The sequence below is a fragment of the Phyllobates terribilis genome, unplaced genomic scaffold (assembly GCF_046119375.1).
Source record: "Phyllobates terribilis strain yellow unplaced genomic scaffold, ASM4611937v1 Scaffold_11__3_contigs__length_659146591, whole genome shotgun sequence".
Taxonomy (NCBI): Eukaryota; Metazoa; Chordata; class Amphibia; order Anura; family Dendrobatidae; genus Phyllobates; species Phyllobates terribilis.
The window spans coordinates 600615164-600640747 of record NW_027362771.1 but is presented as its reverse complement, the minus strand read 5'-3'; the positions used below and the strand labels follow the sequence as shown (position 1 = coordinate 600640747).

Below are 25584 nucleotides of genomic sequence, written 5' to 3'. Positions count from 1 at the left end.
TCAGCTGCTGTACGGAGACTTCCAGCCTGAGCTCAGGGCGTATAACCGAAGCTCACTATATGTAATAAATGTGGTGACCATCTATCATCTGTGGTGTGCACGGTGCTGCCTGCTCATCAATAAGGAGGTCCTGTCCTGTGATAGTGTCAGGTATAAGATCCTGGAAAGTCTCAAGTCAGTGTATAAGAAGGACATAAAGATTAACTCAGGTAATGTGAACTGGAGGAACATTCATGTGGCGGGATTTATCAATGTTATCTAATGTTATTGTGTAAGTGATGTAACAACACAGTATTTATTTTCTTTAATATTTATTATTTTGTGATTTTAATGTAATTATTCTGTAATATTTGGTTGTCAGTTTTAAATAAAAAGATCATTATAGTAGTTATATTCTTGTACATAGGGGCAGTATTATAGTAGTTATATTCTTGTACATAGGGGGCAGTATTATAGTAGTTATATTGTTGTACATAGGAGCAGTATTATAGTAGTTATATTCTTGTACATAGGGGCAGTATTATAGTAGTTATATTCTTGTACATAGGGAGCAGTATTATAGTAGTCATATTCTTGTACATAGGAGCAGTATTATAGTAGTTATATTCTTGTACACAAAGGGCGGTAGTATAGTAAGTGTGAATTTCACAGAAAAAAAAAAAAATTGGCAGCGGTGGGATTCGAACCCACGCCCCCGAAGAGACTGGAGCCTTAATCCAGCGCCTTAGACCGCTCGGCCACGCTACCTACTGTACAATGCACTTTTCGAATGTTATGATGAAATAAACAGGCTGCATCGTGCTGAATTTACAAGTGATCTTGATGAACAGCTCCTTAGTGTCTTTCCTCTCCAGGGCTCAGTACAATCTGCTGCTGTCTGTCAGGCCGGATGGTTGAAATACACTTCAGCTTCTGAGCTCTGTTACTCTCTAGCCGGACTCATAAAATGCTCTTTTTAACATCAGATTTATATAGCCAGTCTAACATTGATTTTTAAAGTAAGTACACCGGGTTTGAGAGATCTATTTAATCGTGTATGTCATTTTATATTTTGAAATCTGTTGACAAATTCCCGTTAATCCATTGCCTTATAACAGTCTCTTATACTACCTTTGGGACTACTTAGTTCTGGATATTTTCTTAAAGAGACATTTAAATCAAAAAAGGGTATTTATCTTAAATGTAACATTTAATGTGGATTTCCACCCAAAACAGGAAATTAGACATACAATCAGAAGTTAGACCAGTAGCGAAAAATTATGATGTATTTGCATCCAAGGAACATTAGAATTTTTCTGCTTATTGTTGGCCCTTTTGTAAAAATTACACCTTCCTGTTACCAGTTTTGGAAAATGGCCGACACCATACATTAGAAAATTTGCAATATCTTAATTAAACCCAAAGACCATAGTTTTTCTATCACTTCAATTTCTGATTTACAATTTTATATTTTTGGTGAAAAATTCCTTTTAAGGAAAACATATTTTTAAACATTTTTTTTTTTGCTGTTTTTTCACATTTTTGCCATAAAATGCATTTAGAAATTATAAACTGAATAAATTTGTTGTAGTTGCAACACCTCACCTGAACCTCTGTTTTTGTCATCAGGCACAGCTGTATTCGTTCTACGGGTGGCGCTCGTGATGGAGAAGACATCTTGGCCAATAGCTTTGGGCAGCACAGGCTTTGACCAGTCTGAGATGCTGGTATGGCTGGGAATTGTGGTGCAAGGCAGAATAGGCGTGTGCTGTTCAGCAGAAATAATCGGCTCCCTGCTTTTGGCCATTGGGCAGTGCCACACCCTATTTAAACTTCCAGCATACTGCTGCGACTTGCCAGTTATACATTAAAGGCTAGCGTCTCCTCTACAGAAATTAAATTACTGCGCCACAGATGAGCTTATGGAGCATTAAATAGAAGCACAGTGGGCATGGGATTTCTATAAATCCCATCCACTGTGCTTGTAATGTGGAACGCAGCGTTTAGGACGCAGCGCAAATTCGCTGCGTCCAAAATGCTGCTATTCCTGATCATTCTTACAAATTATGTACAGCCCAAATCTTAGAAGACCTTGCAGTGTTTTATTATTAACTGCTATTGTAAATTTAATTTAAAAAAATTTCAAGATTACCAAACCTTTGACTGACCTGACTAAGAAGAGGGAAGATGTACTCACCTGGAAACCTGAGGCAGTCTGCACCTTCACTGAGTTAAAGAAATATTTTCTCATCTGACCGTATATTGGTTTAAGCTGACCTTAGAATATCTTTTCGCTGTGGAGGTTGATGTCTTAGACATTGGAGTTGAAGCGATGTCATCACAAAGTGTCCCATCTCTCACTCGCCTCCATCCATGCGCCTACTTTTCAAGAACATTCTCACCTGCCGAGATAAACTACAATATGGGTAACCGTGAATTACTGGCAATAAACTCGGCCTTCGAGGAATGGAAAAAATTAATGTCACTGTCTTCACAGACTACAAAAAACGGACTTATCTAGAATAAGTCGTCTGTCACACTTGTCCCTATGCAGCCTCATCTGTCACACTCCCTGTGGCTGGCTTCACTTCACTACTAACTGCTAACTCTCTGTAAACAGTAAGTAACTCTCTTCTTACACCCAAACACTGCTCTCATCTGAAGGGCTGGCAGACTGTTAACTCTTCCTTTTGCAGCTGCCTAAACAACTACAACTCTAATGGGAGATAGTGCTGTAAAGTACCACTTCAGCATATTTTATTTATTTTACCACTGGAGTGGTGCTTAAATTCCAAGACCCTTGCCCCCTTTCTTATGCTAACATTATGGCGTCTTCATCTATTATCACTGCCACTCCCTTCGGTCTCTGCCAGAGCGGTGCCGAAAAACATTGAAACCGCCGGAGGGTGAGTATAAGACAAAAATTCTATTTCGACTCTTTAACGAGCATTGTCACATGACTTGGGATAAGAAGCCAAACCAGAACATCCATTTGCAGACACATGTTTTGAGGTGTTTTTCCATCCTCAAAGCAAAGCAAGAGTTCTGATTTGGCTAGGTGAGAGATTTGTGTCTGCGAAAGGAGATTCTGGTTTGACTTCTTATCCTAAATCATGTAGCAAGGCGCGTTAAAGAGTCGGTATTAACGTTTAGAATTGTTACATCCAATAGGTGGTGCCAGAGTTCAAGTCCTCGCCCTGTCTGAAGAGGCAATTTGCACATTTAATTTCCCAGAGGAGCATTGCATGGCCACTAAGTCTCCTTACACTGACTTGGCACTCTCCGCAGGTAGAAATGTTCCCCCCTAGCCTTAAGTATGTTATTTATCTATCACATCGAAGGTATGCATGGTATTCCAGAAAACATTGTTTCTGACTGGAGTACTATATATTACCAAATTCTGGAAGGCATCATCCAAAAAGGTCAATATTGAGTTGTCTTATTCCTTTACCTACCATCCAGAGTCCAATGTTCAGACAAAGCATATTAATCAGTTACTCGAGCAATAGGGTGTTATGTCTCTCATCATCAGTCTTTCTGGATGGGACATCTCCCTTTTGCCGAGTTTTCTATAAATAGTTGATATCAAAATTCCATCAAAACTTTTCTGTTTTTTGTAAACTAGGGTATCATCTTCATTTTCGTTCTTATAAATCTGCAAGATGGGTACCCCCAGAGGCCTAAAAATCTGTGGCAAAGTTGAAGTTTATCTGATCTAAAGTCAAAGACAACTTTAAGGAAGCACAGGGTGGTCAGAAGCTAATAAAAGATGTTCAAGTGGACCACATTTTGTAGTGGGGGAAAATATGGTTATCCTCTAAAAACATCAAACTCAAGGTTCCTTCTGCCAAGCTGGGAGCCAAATTTAGCTATCCATATGAAATAATTGAGGTATTTAACCCTGTATTTTCCATTTGAAGCTTCCCCTGTTCTCTAAGATAACTAATGTGTTTCTCGAGTCTCTGCTCAAGGTATATCATTTACCTGTTCACGTGTCAGAGATCCTCCTCCTCCTCTTACCATAATAATAGGAGGCAACTTGGAGTAAAAAAGTAAGAAAAAGACTATATTCTCATGTGGGGAGAAGATTATTACAATAACTGGTGCATTCCAGAGGTTATGGCCCAGAAGAGAGATCTTGAGGTTTCAGAGAGTAAAAAGCCCCCATATGCAACAATCGTTCAGCCAGGAGCTATCTCGTCTGGCTTTCCCATACACAAGAGCACTCAATATTCTGAGCGTTCTTGCGTTTTCTAAGAACCGTTGCTAGACATCTCTTGTGGCATCTTATCTCAGGGAGATTAAACGGAATGTCCATCTTAAATCAGACAAGCCAGGTTCTTAAATCCCCTGACAATCCTCTTTCCGGGGCTTCCATATACATTAGACAGTCCACCAAACCCATTGATATTGGTGGGTCAATGCTGACAACCAAATCAGGAGACTCCATCTGTTAAGTCAGGGATGTCAAACTCAAACACACAGAAGGCCAAAATCAAAAACTTGGACAAAGTCGAGGGCCAACCTGTATACAGCATAATGGGCCCCACAAGGTCATCCATGCAGAATAATGGGTCCCACAAGGTCCTCCATACAGAATAATGGGCCCCACAATGTTTTCCATACAGAATAATGGGCCCCACAAGGTCTTCCAAACAGAATAATGGGCCCCACATAGTCCTCCATACAGAATAATGGGCCCCACATAGGGGTGGTGGTTCTGGTGTCGCGGGCCAAATAAAACCACCTTGCGGGCCAGATTTGGCCCATGGGCCAGAGTTTGACATGTGTGTGTTAAGGGATAAACGTTCTTCTGATGATCCGACAGGCTCCTCTTTATGGGATCGATACTGTCATAACTCTACATAGACCTGTTCCAGGGACCTCTGCTTCTGTCACCACGAATCACCATATTCATTGTGTGGGAAGCTCTGAAGATAGAAGAGAAGTCATGACTGATAGCCATAAGCTTTATCCAGCCAGAGATACTAGTGTGGCTGAGAACTGCAATATCACCCAGTCAGACAGAATGGATGGTTGTGCTGTCCAGCTGCTCAGTAGGCGTAATCAGCTACCTGATGTGGTTAATGAGGCAGCACCACACATTATTAAAACTTCCAACATACTGCTGTGAGTTGTCAGTTCTACTTTATACTTACACTAGTTTATTCTATTGTTGCTTTGATATCTGACCCTGCTAGCTTGAGTTCCGTTGCTGACCTTGGACTGACTTTTCTTTCTGCCTGCCTGACAACTTTGACTTTGTCCTCCTAGTTCTGACCTTGGATACCTCACAGACCTCATTCCTGTCACCTGATTTTGTCCAGTATCTGCGATTTTGACCTGGCTAGTCAACTCTCTATTGCTCCTCCATCAGCTGGCAGCAACTCCATGGAAGAAACCCAGGGTACCCAGTTGAAAGTCCAAATCACTTTATAGGGCTTAAAGGGTGAAGGCCCGGGTTCCTCTAGGATCTTTTATGCAGAGTGGCTTGGGCTGAATCTGTCCATGGAAGCCCTATTAAAAGCAGCCAATTTTCCATGTTCAGTTTACACTTATAGCAATGATCACACAAAGATAAAAGTCGTAAATGGGAAACGCTGGGTAATAACTATTTACTGCTGCTTTAAAGTAACCTCATTATAATAGCATAGTGTTTATGAATAAAGACCATGTAGGTCTGAAACTAATCAGACCAACACTAAGGACACATACAGTAGCTGGACTTCTATTTATGAACCAGGAAGAAAAAAAATCATAACATTGTTTTATAACTCAATCATGGTATAAAACATTAATTGTGGGGGAATGACCAGTAAGACATCCAAAAGTTGTGAAAAGGAGCTGGCTTTAGTTCCATACACAATGGTCTGGGAAGACGCAGAACCCTATTATGAGGGAATTAAGTGAGGAGAATATTACTTTTGATCATCATGAGAAGCAAAACTAATTCTATATAATTCTTGGGTCTTTGCTACATAGCATCTGCTCGGTGATGGCTGTGACCCCAACAGTCCAAAGTTCAATAGTTCACATACAGTCATAGCCGAAAGTGTTGGCACCCTTGAAATTGTTCCATAAAATGAAGTATTTTATTGGACAAAGGAACATCAAAATCTCTGGAGACGGACTTGTAACTTTGAGATTGTTGATATTTTTCAACAATTTTGGTTCTCAAGTCCTCAGACAGTTCTCTTCTCCTCTATCTGCTCTCCATACTTAGTGTGGCACATAGACACACAATGCAAAGATTGCGTCAGCATCTCCCCTTTTTATCTGGATTCCGGTGTGGTTTTCATATTGCCCACACCTGTTACTTGCCACAGGTGAGTTTTAGCGTGCATCACATGCTTGAATAAAAGGTTGTTTACCCACAATTTTGGAAAGGTGCCCATAATTTTGTCCGGCCCATTTTCCGGGATTTGTGTGAAATTATATCCAGTTTGCCTTTTTTTCTCTGTTTTTCTTATGTTGTTCTAATACACACAAAGGAAATGTGTATAACAAAACGTGCAATTGCAATAATTTTCTGGAAGCATTTTTCTGGAATAATTCAAGGGTGCCAACACTTTTGACCATGACCGTAACTGCTTCCCCCTATTATTCCCTCTTCACCTAAGATTCCTTATCTAACGATCTTTATTTTAAGAAAAAACTGCAGTAACTCAGCTTTCCCAACGTCAGTAGCCATACCCAAAATACTGTATCATTAATAAGCTGTAACCTAACTTTCCCAGTGTCAGCAGCAGTCTCACATTGTAGTATCATTGACTATATAAGTCATAGTCCACAGGATTTTGTGCACTTTACACGTCACAGATGCTTTGTTGGCCCTTATGTGGGTATTTAAAAGCTATCTACATTTACATGGGACTGAAATACTATGGATTTCCCCAATAGATTTGTGAAGGTAAAATCCGTAAAGGAATTCAGTAGATGGATGAAACTTTACAAATCTCATACACAGGCTGCAGAAATATTACACATGAAAATGATCTTCGATACTTAAATATGTTAATTTCTGTTGCGGATTTTCTCATCAGATTTTACCTTTTTTCAGTTAAGAAGTTGTGGAAATGTGGTGAATCCCAAGCTGAATCCACATATTACATTTGCAATTTTTCTGAGGACTCGCAATAAATTTACTGTAAAATCAATGGTGGAAAAAAAATCTAAAAATTTCTACTTATGGCGCTCCCAAAACAGTCACAGCCCCAAGGATGTGATGTGAGTGACAGCTACATCGCCCCAATCAAGAGCCGTAATATGGCAGCTACTACTTGCTGTTTAGGATCCTTGCGTCTTCTATTAGACCCATGTAAATCCCCGAAGTATGAAATACAGTGAAAACCTTTAAAAGGCAGAGCCAAAAGTTTAAAGAAAACCTAACTAAGATAAAAGAACACAACACACTTTTTTGTTTTTACCAAAATATATTTTTTAATGGAGCCGACATTTCTTGCACCAATATAATCTTACCAACACGTACTATCCCTAATATATATATATATATATATATATATATATATATATATACCGTATAAGTATGTATAAACATATAAAAAACACTGACAATACTCTGAAGAAGTCAGCTATTAATCATTCACATTTTTACACTTTTTTCACATTTTATGAAAAACAAATAATTGAGCAGCGATAACGTTTAAAGGGAACCTGTCAGCCGATACATGCTGCCCAAACTGTAGGTAGTATGTATCAGCTACGGGCTGTAGTATCCCAGCCAATGGCTTTAAATAGGCGCCGAGGACCGAGCCATGCTGGTGACTAGTTATACAGGCGGGTCCCTAGTGGCTTGTCCCCGCCCGCTGACAGTGACTGACAGTTTCTGCCTGTACGCGCGTATAGGCAGAGGCTTGCCAGTCACTGTCAGCAGGTGGGAAGTAGCGGAGCTGCCATGGATCCAGCTGTACGACTAATGCACAGTGCAGCTCAGTCCCCGGCGCCTATTAAAAGCCATTGGCTGGCATACCACAGCCTGTGGCTGATACATGCTGTCCACAGTTTGGGCAGCATGTATCAGCTGACAGGTTCCCTTTAAAACTAAGAATATAGATTAGAATTCAATGAAAAAATCCAGCGTCCAGATCTTCCATAAAATATCAAAATTTATTATAAAGATTTAAAATAATTAGTGGAAAAAAGTAGTAAGTCCAAACATTCACTATGTGGACAAAAGTAGTGGGACACGTGTTAGTCATTGACTTCAGGTTTCTCATTCATTCCCATTACCCTGGTTGTATAACATCCGGCCCCATTGCTTAGCGGTGGGGCAGAGCTCACTGATACCAGTGCGGTCTTGTAATAGGAGCCACCTGGGTAACAAGTCCGTCCATGACATTTCTTATCTCCTAAATCTTCCTCCATCACCTGTGAGTGATATCATTGAGAAGTGGAAGGAACTGCAGCAACTCAGCCACAAAGTGGAGACCCCGTAATGTTACAGAGCGGGCGGCCGAGTGCTGAGGAGCAGAGCGCAGAAATGTCACCAACACTCTGCTGACCCCATAGCTGCAGAGTCCAGACCTCCTCTGATAATAGTATCACCACAAACACTGCGCTCCTAGCAGGAGCTTCATGGCTTAGCAGCTGCATACAGCCTTACATCACCAAGCACATTGCCGAGCGTCGGATGGAGTGGTGTAAAGCCACCACCACTGGACTCTGGAGGAGACATGTTCTGTGCAGTGTTGGCTCACTCTCCTCTATCTGGCATCTGATTGACGAGTCTGGGTTTGGTGATTCCAGAAGAACTTTACCCCCTGACTGCATTGTGCCGCTGTACAGTTTGGTGGAGGAGGAAAATGCTGTGGACTTATTATCAGGGGTCGGCATTGGGCCCTTAGTTCCAGTAAAGAAAAATCTTTCTGCTTCAGCACAAAACATTGAGGACAATTGCAGCTTCCAGCTTTGTGGGAACAGTTTTGAGAAGGCCCTTTCCTGCTACCCATGACTGTGCCCAGTGCACAAGCTCCATACAGACATGGAGGGGAAGAACATGGAGGCCGCACAGAGTTCGGACCTCAGCCCCATCCAACACGAATAATGGAGATAATGAATCCGACCTCTCCCCAACATCAGAGTCTGACTTCACAAATGCTCTTCTAGATAAATGGGCAAAAATTCTTGCAGACATCTTGAAAATCTTGTGGAAAGTCTTCTCAAAAGACCGGGAGCCATTATATCTGCAGAGGGGTGACTATATATTATTGTCTAGGAATTTATAATGGGAGGTCATAAGGGCCCCTTAGGTGTAATGTGGAGGTGTCCCAATACTTTTGTTTTAATAGTATATTTATGGTGTCGCCACCATTGACGAGACACAAAAACTCATTAGTCCCTTTTAACCTGTTGACTGGCAAATAGTTGAATCGGACTAAAACTTAATCTCATCATACATGTGGCCTAAACTGCAGCTGACCCATTGTATTCCCATCCTCACAGCTCTGAGGTCCTCCATGATCTGGAACAACGTTTTTTGGTAAGTAATATTGGTATAAAACATAAGAGTGGAAGGACAAGTAGGATAAAAAAGAATGCCAAGGCTTGGTCCAGTGGAGAAGGAGATCCATCATTGCCTGCAACACAAGACAATGTCTTAAGTGGTAGCATTTAACATTGTGATTATACGTTACTGATATACACCAGATCAGCAGAACTCATCACACATGACATGCCTATGTACCCCACACGCAGGAGCTTGGAAATACTGATGAGCCAGGAAATATGATTTGCATCAAAATGATTTATTGCACATTGAATGCACATTGTGATGCTCTAAAGTCATTCTAGACTCCAGACCATAATAAAGCTAAAATATATGTGTGTATACATACACTTATAAACATTTATTACCAGTCAAAAGTTTGGACTCGCCTGCTTATGCAATTGTTTTCCTTGCTCTTATTGGAATGTGCATATTGTAGATTCAGACTGAATGCGGCAAAACCACAAAGGGGAACAATGAGTAAAGAAAAACTAGAATATGTGTTACGCCATAGATTCCTAACAGACCCCCTCCTATTATTCTGATGAGGGCATTCTCTTAAGAAGCTTCATCTGCCTCGTCAAGAGTTCATTTGTGGATTCACCGACCTTCAGAAAGTATTTGACCATCAAGTGTGTTTTGCAGAGGGACTGTTGCTATACAGTTCATAAAGTGCCAACTACTATGTCTTATTGAGAGAAAGAAAAGTTGAGCAGATGGTCTGTACTTGTGTGGCGCCAACTCTGATTCTTGGAGGGTAGAGGTGTGATGGTGGAGGGGGGTGGTGGTTCATTCCAAATTAAGGCACACTTACCCAGCATGGTGACCACAGCATTGTGCAACCATATGTCATTGTATCTGGTTTGTGCTTGGTGGGACAACCATTTGTGTTACAATAAATAAAGCACTCAACCTCCATGGCCTGTATGCACACTCATCATGTAAGACTATATTGCTGAACAAAAAGTATGTTCAAGCGCGTTTACAGTTTGTTCAACAACACTTAGACAAGCCTGTGAAATACTGGGAGAATATAGCCTGGTCAGATGAGACCAAAATTGAACTCTTTGGATGCCATAATACACACCATGTTTGGAGGCCAAAAGGCACTGCATATCACCCCCAAAACACCATACCAAGAATGAAGTTTGGAGGTGGGATTATCATGGTGTGGGGCTGCTTTTCAGCATACGGTACTGGAAAACTTCATGTAATTGAAGGAAGGATGAATGAACAAATATACCAAGACATTCTTGATACAAATCTGCTGCCATCTACCAGGATGATGAAGATGAAACGAGGGTGGACATTTCAGCAAGACAATAATCCAAGACACACAGCCAAGGAAATTCTCATTTGGTTTCAAAGAAATAAAATAAAGCTGCTAGAATGGCCGAGCCAATCACTTGACCTGAATGTAATAGAAAATGTATGGAAGGAACTAAAGCTCAGAGGTCATAGAAGAAGCCCATGGGAGCTTCAGGATGTGAAGAGTATTTGTGTGGAAGAATAGGCCAAAATCACACCTGAGCAATGCCTGCAACTAGTTTCTCCATACAGGAGGCATCTTGAAGCTTCATCATCAACAAAGGCTTTTGTACAAAGTATTAATTAAATTTCAGTAAGTGTGTTCAATATTTTTTCCCGGTGTTATTTCTCATTATTACACAAAGCTTAATTTATGGACCTCTATGGTCTGATTTCTTTGTCTGTGTAGATTGGATGGGAAGACATCGGATATGGCTTATTGAAAACTGTACCAGTCCAAGGAAGAAGAGTGAGAGCCGCTTTAGTATTATTTTTTTTTATTTTCTTTTAACCGCCCTCCCGAATTTGCTGTTGAAGAAGTCAAGTTGCAAAAAATCCAGATTCTGGCAAATCTTAATGCTCTGATCTTATCTCATCAAACGTTATAGTGTCGAATTTTTTTGTTTCTGTGTATGAGATTCCCCCGTGCACTCTATACCCTGCTCACCTGCGGAAAACACCGGTTGGCTTAGCATCAGGGTGGGAATATTCCACAAAACCTAAGAGAATATTTAAAAATGGTGCTGTGTACAAAATTGAAAGTTCATCGAAGGGTAAAGTGTCTCAAAAAAGAATCAGGTATATAAGAACTATACAAATATCAGCTGGAAGATACTGTTAGTTCCAGAAATATTTGGACAGTGTCACAAGTTTTGGCATTTTTTCTGTTTACCAAACTACATTCAAGATACAGTTATATAATCAATATTGGCTTAAAGTGATGACTCTCAGTTTTAATTTGAGGGTATTCACATCTTAATTGGAGTAAGGGTTTAGGAATTACAGCTTTTTAATATGTAGAAAGTAGTTGGACAATTATCTCAAAAGCTCTTTAAAGGGCTCCATGGGCTTTTTCCTCATCAATCCATTATCAATTAAGCAGGTAATAGGTCTGGAGCGGATTTCAGGTGTGGAATTTGCATTTGGAAGCTGTTGCTGTGAACCCACAACATGCTGTCAAATGAGCTCTCAATAGCAGAAAAAGAGACCATCATTAGGTTTAAAAAAAAGAACATCATCAGAGATATAGCAGAAATGTTAGGAGTGGCCAAAGAAACGGTTTTGTACATTCTCCAAAAAAAAGAACGCACTAGTGAGCTCAAAAAGGCCTGGATGTCCACGGAAGACATCAGTGGTGGATTATCGCAGAATCCTTTCCATGGTGAAGTAAAACTCCTTCACAACATCCACCCAAGTGAAGAACAATTTCCAGGAACTAGGTGTTTCAATAGCTAAGTTTACCATAAAGAGAAGACTTCATGAGAGCAAATACAGAGGGTTCACCACAAGGTGCAGAACATTAATCAGCCTGAAAAATCGAAAAAAAAAATATCTAAAGAAGCTGCCCAGTCCTGGAAAAGCAAAACTTAGATCAACCTGTACCATAATGATGGGAAGAAAGTATGGAGAAGGCTTGGAGCGACTCATGATCCAAAGCACACCACATCCTGTGTAACACATGGTGGAGGCAGTGTGATGGCGCGGGCATGCATGGCTTCCAATGGCACTGGGTTTCTAGTGTAACTGATGATGTGACTGAAGACAGAAGCAGCAGGATGAATTCTGAAGATTACAGAGTGATACTTTCTGCTCAGATTCCACCAAATGCAGCAAAGATGATTGCATGGCCAATGGCCAGATGGACAATGACCCAAAACATACTGTGATGGTCACCCAGGAGTTTTTTTAAGGCAAAGAAGTGGAATATTCTACAATAGCCGAGTTTTCATCAGATCTCATCCCCATCGAGCTGCATTTCACAGGCTTAAGACAAAACTTAGGGCAGAAAGACCCACAAACAAGCAGCAACTGAAGTCACTGCAGTAAAGGCGGCAAAGCCTCATAAAGGAGGAAAGCAGCGATGGTGATGTCCATGTCTTCCAGACTTCAGGTAGTCATTGCTGTAAAGGATTCTCTGCAAAGTATTAAAATTTAACATTATATTTATGGTAAACTTAATTTGTCCAATTACTTTTGAGCCCCTGAAATGAGGAGCCTTTATAGAAAAATGGTTGCAATTCCTAAACGTTTCACAGGATATTTTTGTTCAACCCCTTTAATTAAACCTGAAAGTCTCCACTTCAATTGCATCTCAGTTGTTTCATTTTACATTCAAAATAGTGGCCTGCAGAGCTGAAATCACAAAGATTTGACACTGTCCATATATTTCTGGACCCAACTGTATCTCCTTACACGTTGCGCACAACAGATGGTCAGTAGGTCTAGTGAGAGGTTTCCAGCTTTGGATGCAAGAGGTCTGGGGATAAAGTCTTGTACGAGCCCAAGTTTTAGTGAGTTATGTTAAGCAAAAAGTATGAAAAATAATCTTTTTGAGCTGATTCTGTGCTGCAGTGAGGTCCCGTGCTTTGTGCCTATTGTTGTTCTCAGACATTAACCGGTTTGTTCCCTTTCAGTAAATTAATGTCCCTGACTGCAGGTTATTATGGAAAAAAAAACTACGCTGTACTTCTCTTATCTGAGCCCAATGGCAAGTCTCCGCCACTGACTTCATGTTACCAGCCAATCAGTGAGCTCGGCAGCTCTGCGAATGTAGAAGGAATGTCGACGTAATGTCAGTACCACAACAAATATCAGTGGCGGAGACTCAGTCAGAGGACAAGGGGAAGGTGAGTACAGCTCAGTTTGTTTCCTTACAGCAACGTGCAGCAGTAGGAGGTATGCTGTGCTGCACTGTGGTAGGTGTCGGCGCTGCTGTGGAGGTATGTTGTGCTGCACTGTGGTAGGTGCTGGCGCTGCTGTGGAGGTATGTTGTACTGCACTGGGGTAGGTGCTGGCACTGCTGTGGAGGTATGTTGTACTGCACTGTGGTAGGTGTCGGCGCTGCTGTGGAGGTATGTTGTGCTGCACTGTGGTAGGTGCTGACGCTGCTGTGGAGGTATGTTGTACTGCACTGTGGTAGGTGCTGGCGCTGCTGTGGAGGTATGTTGTACTACACTGTGGTAGGTGCTGGCGCTGCTGTGGAGGTATGTTGTACTGCACTGTGGTAGGTGCTGACGCTGCTGTGGAGGTATGTTGTACTGCACTGTGGTAGGTGCTGACGCTGCTGTGGAGGTATGTTGTACTGCACTGTGGTAGGTGCTGACACTGCTGCAGAGGTGTATTGTACTGCACTGTGGTAGGTGCTGACGCTGCTGTGGAGGTATGTTGTGCTGCACTGTGGTAGGTGCTGGCGCTGCTGTGGAGGTATGTTGTACTGCACTGTGGTAGGTGCTGGCTCTGCTGCGGAGGTATGTTGTGCTGCACTGTGGTAGGCCCTCGCGCTGCTGCGGAGGTATGTTGTACTGCACTGTGCTAGGTGCTGACGCTGCTGTGGAGGTATGTTGTGCTGCACTGTGGTAGGCCCTGGCGCTGCTGTGGAGATATGTTGCACTGCACTGTGCTAGGTGCTGATGCTGCTGTGGAGGTACGTTGTGTTGCACTGTGGTAGGTGCTGCCGCTGCTGCGGAAGTATGTTGTACTGCACTGTGGTAGGTGCTGACACAGCTGTGGAGGTATGTTGTGCTGCACTGTGGTAGGTGTCGATGCTGCTGTGGAGGTTTGTTGTACTGCACTGTGGTAGGTGCTGACGCTGCTGTGGAGGTATGTTGTACTGCACTGTGGTAGGTGCTGGTGCTGCTGTGGAGGTATGTTGTTCTGCACTGGGGTAGGTGCTGGCGCTGCTCTGGAGGTATGTTGTACTGCACTGTGGTAGGTGCTAACGCTGCTGTGGAGGTATGTTGTACTGCACTGTGGTAGGTGCTGGCACTGCTGTGGAGGTATGTTGTACTGCACTGTGGGAGGTGCTGATGCTGCTGTGGAGGTATGTTGTTCTGCACTGTTGTAGGTGTTGGCACTGCTGTGGAGGTATGTTGTACTGCACTGTGGTAGGTGATGACGCTGCTGTGGAAGTATGTTGTGCTGCACTGTGGTAGGTGCAGGCATTGCTGCAGAGGTATGTTGCACTGCACTGTGGTAGGTGCTGACGGTGCTGTGGAGGTATGTTGTGCTGCACTGTGGTAGGTGTCAGCGCTGCTGTGGAGGTATGTTGTACTGCACTGTGGTAGGTGCTGACGCTGCTGAGGACGTATGTTGTACTGCACTGTGGTAGATGCTGGCGCTGCTGTGGAGGTATGTTGTGCTGCACTGTGGTACAGGTCGGCGCTGCTGTGGAGGTATGTTTTACTGCACTGTGGTAGGTGCTGGCACTGCTGCGGAGGTATGTTGTACTGCACTGTGGTAGGTGCTGACGCTGCTGTGGAGGTATGTTGTACTGCACTGTGGTAGGTGTCGATGCTGCTGTGGAGGTATGTTGTACTGCACTGTGGTAGGTGCTGACGCTGCTGTGGAGGTATGTTGTACTGCACTGTGGTAGGTGCTGGTGCTGCTGTGGAGGTATGTTGTTCTGCACTGGGGTAGGTGCTGGCGCTGCTCTGGAGGTATGTTGTACTGCACTGTGGTAGGTGCTAACGCTGCTGTGGAGGTATGTTGTACTGCACTGTGGTAGGTGCTGGCACTGCTGTGGAGGTATGTTGTGCTGCACTGTGGTAGGTGTCGGCGCTGCTGTGGAGGTATGTTGTACTGCTCTGTGGTAGGTGCTGATGCTACTGTGGAGGTATGTTGTACTGCACTGTGGTAGGTGCTGGCGCTGCTGTGGAGGTATGTTGTGCTGCACTGTGGTAGGTGCTGGCGCTGCTGTGGAGGTATGATGTACTGCACTGTGTTAGGTGCTGACGCTGCTGTGGAGGTATGTTGTGCTGCACTGTGGTAGGTGTTGGTGCTGTTGTGGAGGCATGTTGTGCTGCACTGTGGTAGGCCTTGGAGCTGCTGTGGAGGTATGTTGTGCTGCACTGTGGTAGGTGCTGGCGCTGCTGTGGAGTTATGTTGTACTGCACTGTGGTAGGTGCTGGCGCTGCTGTGGAGGTTTGTTTTGCTGCACTGTGGTAGGTGCTGGCACTGCTGTGGAGGTATGTTGTACAGCACTGTGGTAGACACTGGCGCTGCTGCGGAGGTATGTTTTACTGGAGTGTGGTAGGCCCTGGTGCTGCAGTTGAGGTATGTTGTGCTGCACTGTGATAGGTGCTGGCGCTGCTGTGGAGTTATGTTGTACAGCACTGTGGTAGGCCCTGGCGCTGCTGTGGAGTTAGGTTGTACAGCACTGTTGTAGGCACTGCTGTTGAGGTATGTTGTGCTGCACTGTGGTAGGTGCTGGCGCTACTGTGGAGGTATGTTGTACAGCACAGTGGTAGGCCATGGCGCTGCTGCGGGGGTATGTTGTACTGTACTGTGGTAGGCCCTGGTGCTGCTGTTGAGGTATGTTTTGCTGCACTGTGGTAGGTGCTAGAGCTGCTGTGGAGGTATGTTGTACAGCACTGTGGTAGGCCCTGGCGCTGCTGCACAGGTATGTTGTACTGCACTGTGGTAGGTGCTGGCGCTACTGTGGAGCTATGTTGTCCTGCACTGTGGTATGTGCTGGTCGTGTTGTGGAGGCATGTTGTGCTGCACTGTGGTAGGCCCTGGCGCTGCTGTGGAGGTATGTTGTACTGCACTGAGGTAGGTGCTGGCACTGCTGTGGAGTTATGTTGTACTGCACTGTGGTAGGTGCTGGTGCTGCTGTGGAGGTATGTTGTGCTGCACAGTGGTAGGTGCTGGCGCTGCTGTGGAGGTTTGTTTTGCTGGACTGTGGTAGGTGCTGGCACTGCTGTGGAGGTATGTTGTACAGCACTGTGGTAGGACCTGGCGCTGCTGTGGAGGTATGTTGTACTGCACTGTGTTAGGTGCTGACGCTGCTGTGGAGGTATGTTGTACTGAACTGTGGTAGGTGCTGGCGCTGCTGTGGAGGTATGTTGTACTGCACTGTGGTAGGTGCTAGCGCTGCTCTGGAGGTATGTTGTGCTGCACTGTGGTAGCTGCTGGCGCTGCTGTGGAGGTATGCTGTACTGCACTATGGTAGGTGCTGATGCTGCTGTGGAGGTATGTTTTACTGCACTGTGGTAGGTGCTGACGCTGCTGTGGAGGTATGTTGTACTGCACTGTGGGAGGTGCTGATGCTGCTGTGGAGGTATGTTGTGCTGCACTGTTGTAGGTGTTGGCGCTGCTGTGGAGGTATGTTGTACTGCACTGTGGTAGGTGATGACGCTGCTGTGGAAGTATGTTGTGCTGCACTGTGGTAGGTGCTGGCATTGCTGCAGAGGTATGTTGCACTGCACTGTGGTAGGCCCTGGTGCTGCTGCAGAGGTATGCTGTACTGCACTGTGGTAGGTGCTGACGGTGCTGTGGAGGTATGTTGTGCTGCACTGTGGTAGGTGTCAGCGCTGCTGTGGAGGTATGTTGTACTGCACTGTGGTAGGTGCTGACGCTGCTGAGGACGTATGTTGTACTGCACTGTGGTAGATGCTGGCGCTGCTGTGGAGGTATGTTGTGCTGCACTGTGGTACAGGTCGGCGCTGCTGTGGAGGTATGTTTTACTGCACTGTGGTAGGTGCTGGCACTGCTGCGGAGGTATGTTGTACTGCACTGTGGTAGGTGCTGACGCTGCTGTGGAGGTATGTTGTACTGCACTGTGGTAGGTGTCGATGCTGCTGTGGAGGTATGTTGTACTGCACTGTGGTAGGTGCTGACGCTGCTGTGGAGGTATGTTGTACTGCACTGTGGTAGGTGCTGGTGCTGCTGTGGAGGTATGTTGTTCTGCACTGGGGTAGGTGCTGGCGCTGCTCTGGAGGTATGTTGTACTGCACTGTGGTAGGTGCTAACGCTGCTGTGGAGGTACGTTGTACTGCACTGTGGTAGGTGCTGGCACTGCTGTGGAGGTATGTTGTACTGCACTGTGGGAGGTGCTGATGCTGCTGTGGAGGTATGTTGTGCTGCACTGTTGTAGGTGTTGGCGCTGCTGTGGAGGTATGTTGTACTGCACTGTGGTAGGTGATGACGCTGCTGTGGAAGTATGTTGTGCTGCACTGTGGTAGGTGCAGGCATTGCTGCAGAGGTATGTTGCACTGCACTGTGGTAGGCCCTGGTGCTGCTGCAGAGGTATGCTGTGCTGCACTGTGGTAGGTGCTGACGGTGCTGTGGAGGTATGTTGTGCTGCACTGTGGTAGGTGTCAGCGCTGCTGTGGAGGTATGTTGTACTGCACTGTGGTAGGTGCTGACGCTGCTGAGGACGTATGTTGTATTGCACTGTGGTAGATGCTGGCGCTGCTGTGGAGGTATGTTGTGCTGCACTGTGGTACAGGTCGGCGCTGCTGTGGAGGTATGTTGTACTGCACTGTGGTAGGTGTCGATGCTGCTGTGGAGGTATGTTGTACTGCACTGTGGTAGGTGCTGACACTGCTGTGGAGGTATGTTGTACTGCACTGTGGTAGGTGCTGGTGCTGTTGTGGAGGTATGTTGTTCTGCACTGGGGTAGGTGCTGGCGCTGCTCTGGAGGTATGTTGTACTGCACTGTGGTAGGTGCTAACGCTGCTGTGGAGGTATGTTGTACTGCACTGTGGTAGGTGCTGGCACTGCTGTGGAGGTATGTTGTGCTGCACTGTGGTAGGTGTCGGCGCTGCTGTGGAGGTATGTTGTACTGCTCTGTGGTAGGTGCTGATGCTACTGTGGAGGTATGTTGTACTGCACTGTGGTAGGTGCTGGCGCTGCTGTGGAGGTATGTTGTGCTGCACTGTGGTAGGTGCTGGCGCTGCTGTGGAGGTATGATGTACTGCACTGTGTTAGGTGCTGACGCTGCTGTGGAGGTATGTTGTGCTGCACTGTGGTAGGTGTTGGTGCTGTTGTGGAGGCATGTTGTGCTGCACTGTGGTAGGCCTTGGAGCTGCTGTGGAGGTACGTTGTGCTGCACTGTGGTAGGTGCTGGCGCTGCTGTGGAGTTATGTTGTACTGCACTGTGGTAGGTGCTGGCGCTGCTGTGGAGGTTTGTTTTGCTGCACTGTGGTAGGTGCTGGCACTGCTGTGGAGGTATGTTGTACAGCACTGTGGTAGACACTGGCGCTGCTGCGGAGGTATGTTTTACTGGAGTGTGGTAGGCCCTGGTGCTGCAGTTGAGGTATGTTGTGCTGCACTGTGATAGGTGCTGGCGCTGCTGTGGAGTTATGTTGTACAGCACTGTGGTAGGCCCTGGCGCTGCTGTGGAGTTAGGTTGTACAGCACTGTTGTAGGCACTGCTGTTGAGGTATGTTGTGCTGCACTGTGGTAGGTGCTGGCGCTGCTGTGGAGGTATGTTGTACAGCACAGTGGTAGGCCATGGCGCTGCTGCGGGGGTATGTTGTACTGTACTGTGGTAGGCCCTGGTGCTGCTGTTGAGGTATGTTTTGCTGCACTGTGGTAGGTGCTGGCGCTGCTGTGGAGGTATGTTGTACAGCACTGTGGTAGGCCCTGGCGCTGCTGCACAGGTATGTTGTACTGCACTGTGGTAGGTGCTGGTGCTACTGTGGAGCTATGTTGTCCTGCACTGTGGTATGTGCTGGTCGTGTTGTGGAGGCATGTTGTGCTGCACTGTGGTAGGCCCTGGCGCTGCTGTGGAGGTATGTTGTACTGCACTGAGGTAGGTGCTGGCGCTGCTGTGGAGTTATGTTGTACTGCACTGTGGTAGGTGCTGGTGCTGCTGTGGAGGTATGTTGTGCTGCACAGTGGTAGGTGCTGGCGCTGCTGTGGAGGTTTGTTTTGCTGGACTGTGGTAGGTGCTGGCACTGCTGTGGAGGTATGTTGTACAGCACTGTGGTAGGACCTGGCGCTGCTGCGGAGGTATGTTGTACTGCACTGTGGTAGGCCCTGGTGCTGCTGTTGAGGTATGTTGTGCTGCACTGTGGTAGGACCTGCCGCTGCTGCGGAGGTATGTTGTACTCCACTGTTGTAGTTTCTGGTGCTGCTGTTGAGGTATGTTGTGCTGCACTGTGATAGGTGCTGGCGCTGCTGTGGAGTTATGTTGTACAGCACTGTGGTAGGCCCTGGTGCTGCTGCAGAGGTATGTTGAACTGCACTGTGGTAGGCCCTGGCTCTGCTGTGGAGGTATGTTGTGCTGCACTGTGGTAGGTGCTGGCGCTGCTGTGTAGTTATGTTGTACTGCACTGTGGTAGGTGCTGGTGCTGCTGAGGAGGTATGTTGTGCTGCACTGTGGTAGGTGCTGGCACTGCTGTGGAGTTATGTTATACTGCACTGTGGTAGGTGCTGACGCTGCTGAGGAGGTATGTTGTACTGCACTGTAGTAGGTGCTGAAGTTGCTGAGGAGGTATGTTGCACTGCACTGTGGTAGGTGCTGATGCTGCTGTGGAGGTATGTTCTACTGCACTGTGGTAGGTATTAGCGCTGCTGTGGAGGTATGTTGTACTGCACTGTGGTAGGCCCTGGCGCTGCTGGGGAGGTATGTTGTTCTGCACTGTGGTAGGCCCTGGTGCTGCTGTTGAGGTATGTTGTGCTGCACTGTGGTAGGTGCTGGCGCTGCTGTGGAGGTATGTTGTACTGCACTGTGGTAGGTGCTGGTGCTGCTGTGGAGGTATGTTGTGCTGCACTGTGGTAGGTGCTGGCGCTGCTGTGGAGGTATGTTGTGCTGCACTGTGGTAGGTGTTGGTGCTGTTGTGGAGGCATGTTGTGCTGCACTGTGGTAGGCCTTGGCACTGCTGTGGAGGTATGTTGCACTGCACTGTGGTAGGTGCTGGTGCTGCTGTGGAGTTATATTGTACTGCACTGTGGTAGGAGCTGGTGCTGCTGTGGAGGTATGTTGTGCTGTACTGTGGTAGGTGCTGGCGCTGCTGTGGCGGTTTGTTTTTCTGCTCTGTGGTAGGTGCTGGCGCTGCTGTGGAGGTATGTTGTACAGCACTGTAGTAGGCCCTGGAGCTGCTGCGGAGTTATGTTTTATTGCACTTTGGTAGGCCCTGGTGCTGCTGTTGAGGTATGTTGTGCTGCACTGTGATAGGTGCTGGCGCTGCTGTGGAGTTATGTTGTACAGCACTGTGGTAGGCCCTGGTGCTGCTGCGGAGGTATGTTGAACTGCACTGTGGTAGGCCCTGGCTCTGCTGTGGAGGTATGTTGTGCTGCACTGTGGTAGGTGCTGGCGCTGCTGTGGAGTTATGTTGTACTGCACTGTGGTAGGTGCTGGTGCTGCTGAGGAGGTATGTTGTGCTGCACTGTGGTAGGTGCTGGCGCTGCTGTGGAGTTATGTTATACTGCACTGTGGTAGGTGCTGACGCTGCTGAGGAGGTATGTTGTACTGCACTGTGGTAGGTGCTGACGTTGCTGAGGAGGTATGTTGCACTGCACTGTGGTAGGTGCTGACGCTGCTGTGGAGGTATGTTCTACTGCACTGTGGTAGGTACTAGCGCTGCTGTGGAGGTATGTTGTACTGCACTGTGGTAGGTACTGGCGCTGCTGCGGAGGTATGTTGTACTGTACTGTGGTAGGTGCTGGTGCTTCTGTGGAGTTATGTTATACTGCACTGTGGTAGGTGCTGACTCTGCTGAGGAGGTATGTTGTACTGCACTGTGGTAGGTGCTGGCGCTGCTGAGGAGGTATGTTGCACTGCACTGTGGTAGGTACTGGCGCTGCTGTGGAGATATGTTGTACTGCACTGTGGTAGGTACTGGCGCTGCTGCGGAGGTATGTTGTACTGTACTGTGGTAGGTGCTGGTGCTGCTGTGGAGGTATGTTGCACTGCACTGTGGTAGGTGCTGGCGCTGCTGTGGAGTTATGTTGCACTGCACTGTGGTAGGTGCTGACGCTGCTGAGGAGGTATGATGTACTGCACTGTGGTAAGTACTGGCGCTGCTGTGGAGGTATGTTGTACTGCACTGTGGTAGGTGCTGGCATTGCTGCAGAGGTATGTTGTGCAGTAGGTGCTAGGGGGTTTGATGTTCACTGTATGAGTTATGATATTTTTTTCTTGCTAGGGTAAAATGAGCACAGTATGGGGGTACTTATTTATTGGTGAGGGGCACTAGCGGCAGCAGTGGTGGACTGTATCAGTATCACAGGGCTATGAATATGAGAACAAGCAGAGCTAATGAAAACTACAACTCGTTCTTCAAAAAAAATCTATTTTTCAACAGGAAAATTAACAAGTGTATGACATTCATAAGGTGTCGAAACAAACAAAAAAAATTTTGCCATGATTTCTTTTGTGTAAAAATTTTCAAATATAAAAAAACCCTGTACATGATTAGTAATGAATTAATTGATCTGTAGAATAAAGTTATGGCATTTCTACCACACATTGCAAGCAGTGATGAAAGCCAAGCAACAATACTACCAACCAGTAGTAGTTATTACTCTTTCTCCTATTCCCCCTCCATCAAATAATTCAAAGAAAATTATTAAATGATATTTAATCTATAATATGGATGCATCAACTAGAAAATATGTTATGGCTCTTGGAATGATGCAGTACAAAAAAAAAATATATGATTTCCAAAAAGCCAAAAATGAAATATTTTCATATAACTGAAGGGTGGTCCCTCAAACTAAATTTTTCCAGGGGGACTTGGGCATCTCAGTGAGACATGTACATAGGAGCAGTATTATAGTAGTTATATTCTTGTATATAGGGGGCAGTATTATAGTAGTTATATTCTTGTACATAGGGGCAGTATTATAGTAGTTATATTCTTGTACATAGGAGCAGTATTATAGTAGTTATATTCTTGTACATAGGAGCAGTATTATAGTAGTTATATTCTTGTATATAGGGGGCAGTATTATAGTAGTTATATTTTTGTACATAGGAGCAGTATTATAGTAGTTATATTCTTGTACATAGGGGCAGTATTATAGTAGTTATATTCTTGTACATAGGGGCAGTATTATAGTAGTTATATTTTTGTACATAGGGGGCAGTATTATAGTAGTTATATTCTTGTACATAGGGGCAGTATTATAGTAGTTATATTCTTGTACATAGGGGCAGTATTATAGTACTTATATTCTTGTACATAGGAGCAGTATTATAGCAGTTATATTCTTGTACATTGAGGGCAGTATTATAGTAGTTATACTCTTGTACATACAGTTGAAACCAGAAGTTTCCATACACTATATAAAAAGACACATCTGCATGTTTTTCTCAATATCTGACATGAAATCAGAGTAAACCTTTCCTGTTTTAGGTCAATTAGGATCACCATAGTTTTTAATATTTGACACTTGCCAGAATAATGAGAGAAAGAGAATGTTTTAAAGGGGTCGTCCACTACTTTTACACTGATTCCCTATCCGTAGGATAGGGCATCAATGTGTGATCGGCCGGGGTCCCGCACGCGGCACCCCCGCCGATCAGCTGGCATTGGTGCCGGCGACAGCGGCCGCCGGCCTGAAGTGATCATCTGCAGGGCTCCGCCGTCAAGTGGTAGTGGCCGCCGCGATGTACTGCACATCCGCCTTCCATTCAATTGAATAGGAGGCCGATGTGCAGTACATCGCGGTGGCCACTACCACTTGACGGCGGAGCCCCGCAGGTGAGCACTGGCGGCCGCCGCCGACACCGATAACAGCTGATCGGGGGTGCCACGTGTGGGACCCCAGCCGATCATACATTGATGCCCTATCCTATGGATAGGGCATCAATGTAAAAGTTGTGGACAAATTCTTTAAGGCATTTTTATTACTTACTGCAAAGTCAAATGTTTACATACACTAAGATTACTATGCCTTTAAACAATTCTGGACTGCCCATATGATGATGTCATGTGTTTGGAAGCTTCTGATAGTTTTTTTGGCAACATCTGAGGTAATTAGAGACACAACTATGGATATATTTTAATGCACACCTGAAACACACTGCTTCTTTGTGTAGCATCATGAGAAAGTCTAAAGAAATCAGCCAAGATATCAAGAAGAGAATTCTGGACTTGCACAAGTCTAGTTCATCCTTGGGTACAATTTCAAGATACCTGAAGGTGTCTCGTTCATCTGTAAAAACAATTATACGCAAGTAGAAACAAGATGGGGATGTCCAAGCATCATACCGCTCAGGAAGGAGACGGGTTCTGTGTCCCAGAGATGAACGTGCTTTGGTCCGACATGTGCATATCAACCCAAGGACAAAAGCAAAAGACCTTGTGAAGATGATGGCGGAAGCTGGTAAGATTGTGTCAATAACCACAGTGAAACAAGTACGGTATCAACATGGGCTGAAAGGCCACTTTGCCAGGTAGAAGCCATTACTCCAAAAGAAACATAAAAAAGCCAGATTAATGTTTGCAAATGCACACAGGAACAAAGACCTTAATTTTTGGAGACATGTCCTGTGGTCTGATGAAACTAAAATTTAACTTTTTGGGCATAATGACCATTGTTACATTTGGATGAAAAAGGGAGAAACTTGGAAGCCTAAGAACACCATCCCAACTGTGAAACACGGGGGTGGCAGCATCATGTTGTGGGGATGTTTTGCTGCAAGAGGGACTGGTGCACTTCTCAAAATAGATGGCATCATGAGAAAAGAAGATTATGTGGCAATACTGAAGCAACATCTCAAGACATCAGCCAGGAAGTTAAAGCTTGGGCGGAAATGGATCTTCCAAATGGACAATGACCCGAAGCATACTGACAAAATGGTAACAAAGTGGCTTAATGATAACAAAGTCAATGTTTTGGAGTGGCCATCACAATGCCCTGATCTCAGTCCTATTGAAAATTTATGGGCAAAGCTGAAAAGGATGCGAGCAAGACGACCTACAAACCTGGATCAGTTACACCAGTTTTGTCAGGAGGAATCGGCCCAAATTCCGACCAACTGTTATGAGGAGCTTATGGAAGGAGATCCCAAACGTTTGACCAAAGTCATTCAGTTTAAGGGCAATGGTATCAAATACTAATGAAATGTATGTAAACTTCTGACTTTGCAGTAAGTAATAAAAATGCCTTAAAACATTCTCTCTCTCTCTTATTATTCTGACATTTGGCAAATATTAAACATTATGGTAAAATCCAAATTGACCTAAAACGGGAAAGGTTTATTCTGATTTCATGTCAGATATTGAGAAAAACATGCAGATGTGTCTTTTTATATAGTGGATGGAAACTTCTGGTTTCAACTGTAGGGGCAGTATTATAGTAGTTATATTCTTGTATATAGTAGCAGTATTATAGTAGTTATATTCTTGTATATAGTAGCAGTATTATAGTAGTTATATTCTTGTACATAGGGAGCAGTATTATAGTAGTTATATTCTTGTACATAGGAGCAGTATTATAGTGGTTATATTCTTGTACATAGGAGGCAGTATTTTAGTAGTTATATTCTTGTATATAGTAGCAGTATTATAGTAGTTATATTCTTGTACATAGGGAGCAGTATTATAGTAGTTATATTCTTGTACACAGGAGCAGTATTATAGTAGTTATATTCTTGTACATAGGAGGCAGTATTATAGTAGTTATATTCTTGTACATAGGAGGCAGTATTATAGTAGTTATATTCTTGTACATAGGAGCAGTATTATAGTAGTTATATTCTTGTACATAGGAGGCAGTATTTTAGTAGTTATATTCTTGTACATAGGGAGCAGTATTATAGTAGTTATATTCTTGTACATAGGAGCAGTATTATAGTAGTTATATTCTTGTACATAGGAGCAGTATTATAGTAGTTA

At 44.9% G+C, this 25584-nt stretch overlaps 1 protein-coding gene and 1 non-coding gene across 2 annotated transcripts in view; both read right to left on the bottom strand.

Moving 5' to 3' along the window:
- Positions 1-665: 665 nt before the first annotated feature.
- On the bottom strand, positions 666-747 carry TRNAL-AAG (transfer RNA leucine (anticodon AAG)). Its single transcript has one exon. It is a non-coding gene; the product is annotated as a tRNA-Leu (tRNA).
- A 7278-nt stretch (positions 748-8025) lies between these two features.
- Positions 8026-25584, bottom strand: part of LOC141165398 (uncharacterized) — a 56209-nt gene continuing 38650 nt past the window's right edge. Inside the window, exon 3 of the mRNA XM_073650994.1 lies at positions 8026-9575. Within this exon, the coding sequence (XP_073507095.1) occupies positions 9436-9575 (140 nt within the window). The 3' untranslated portion in view covers positions 8026-9435. The remainder of the gene's footprint in view (positions 9576-25584) is intronic.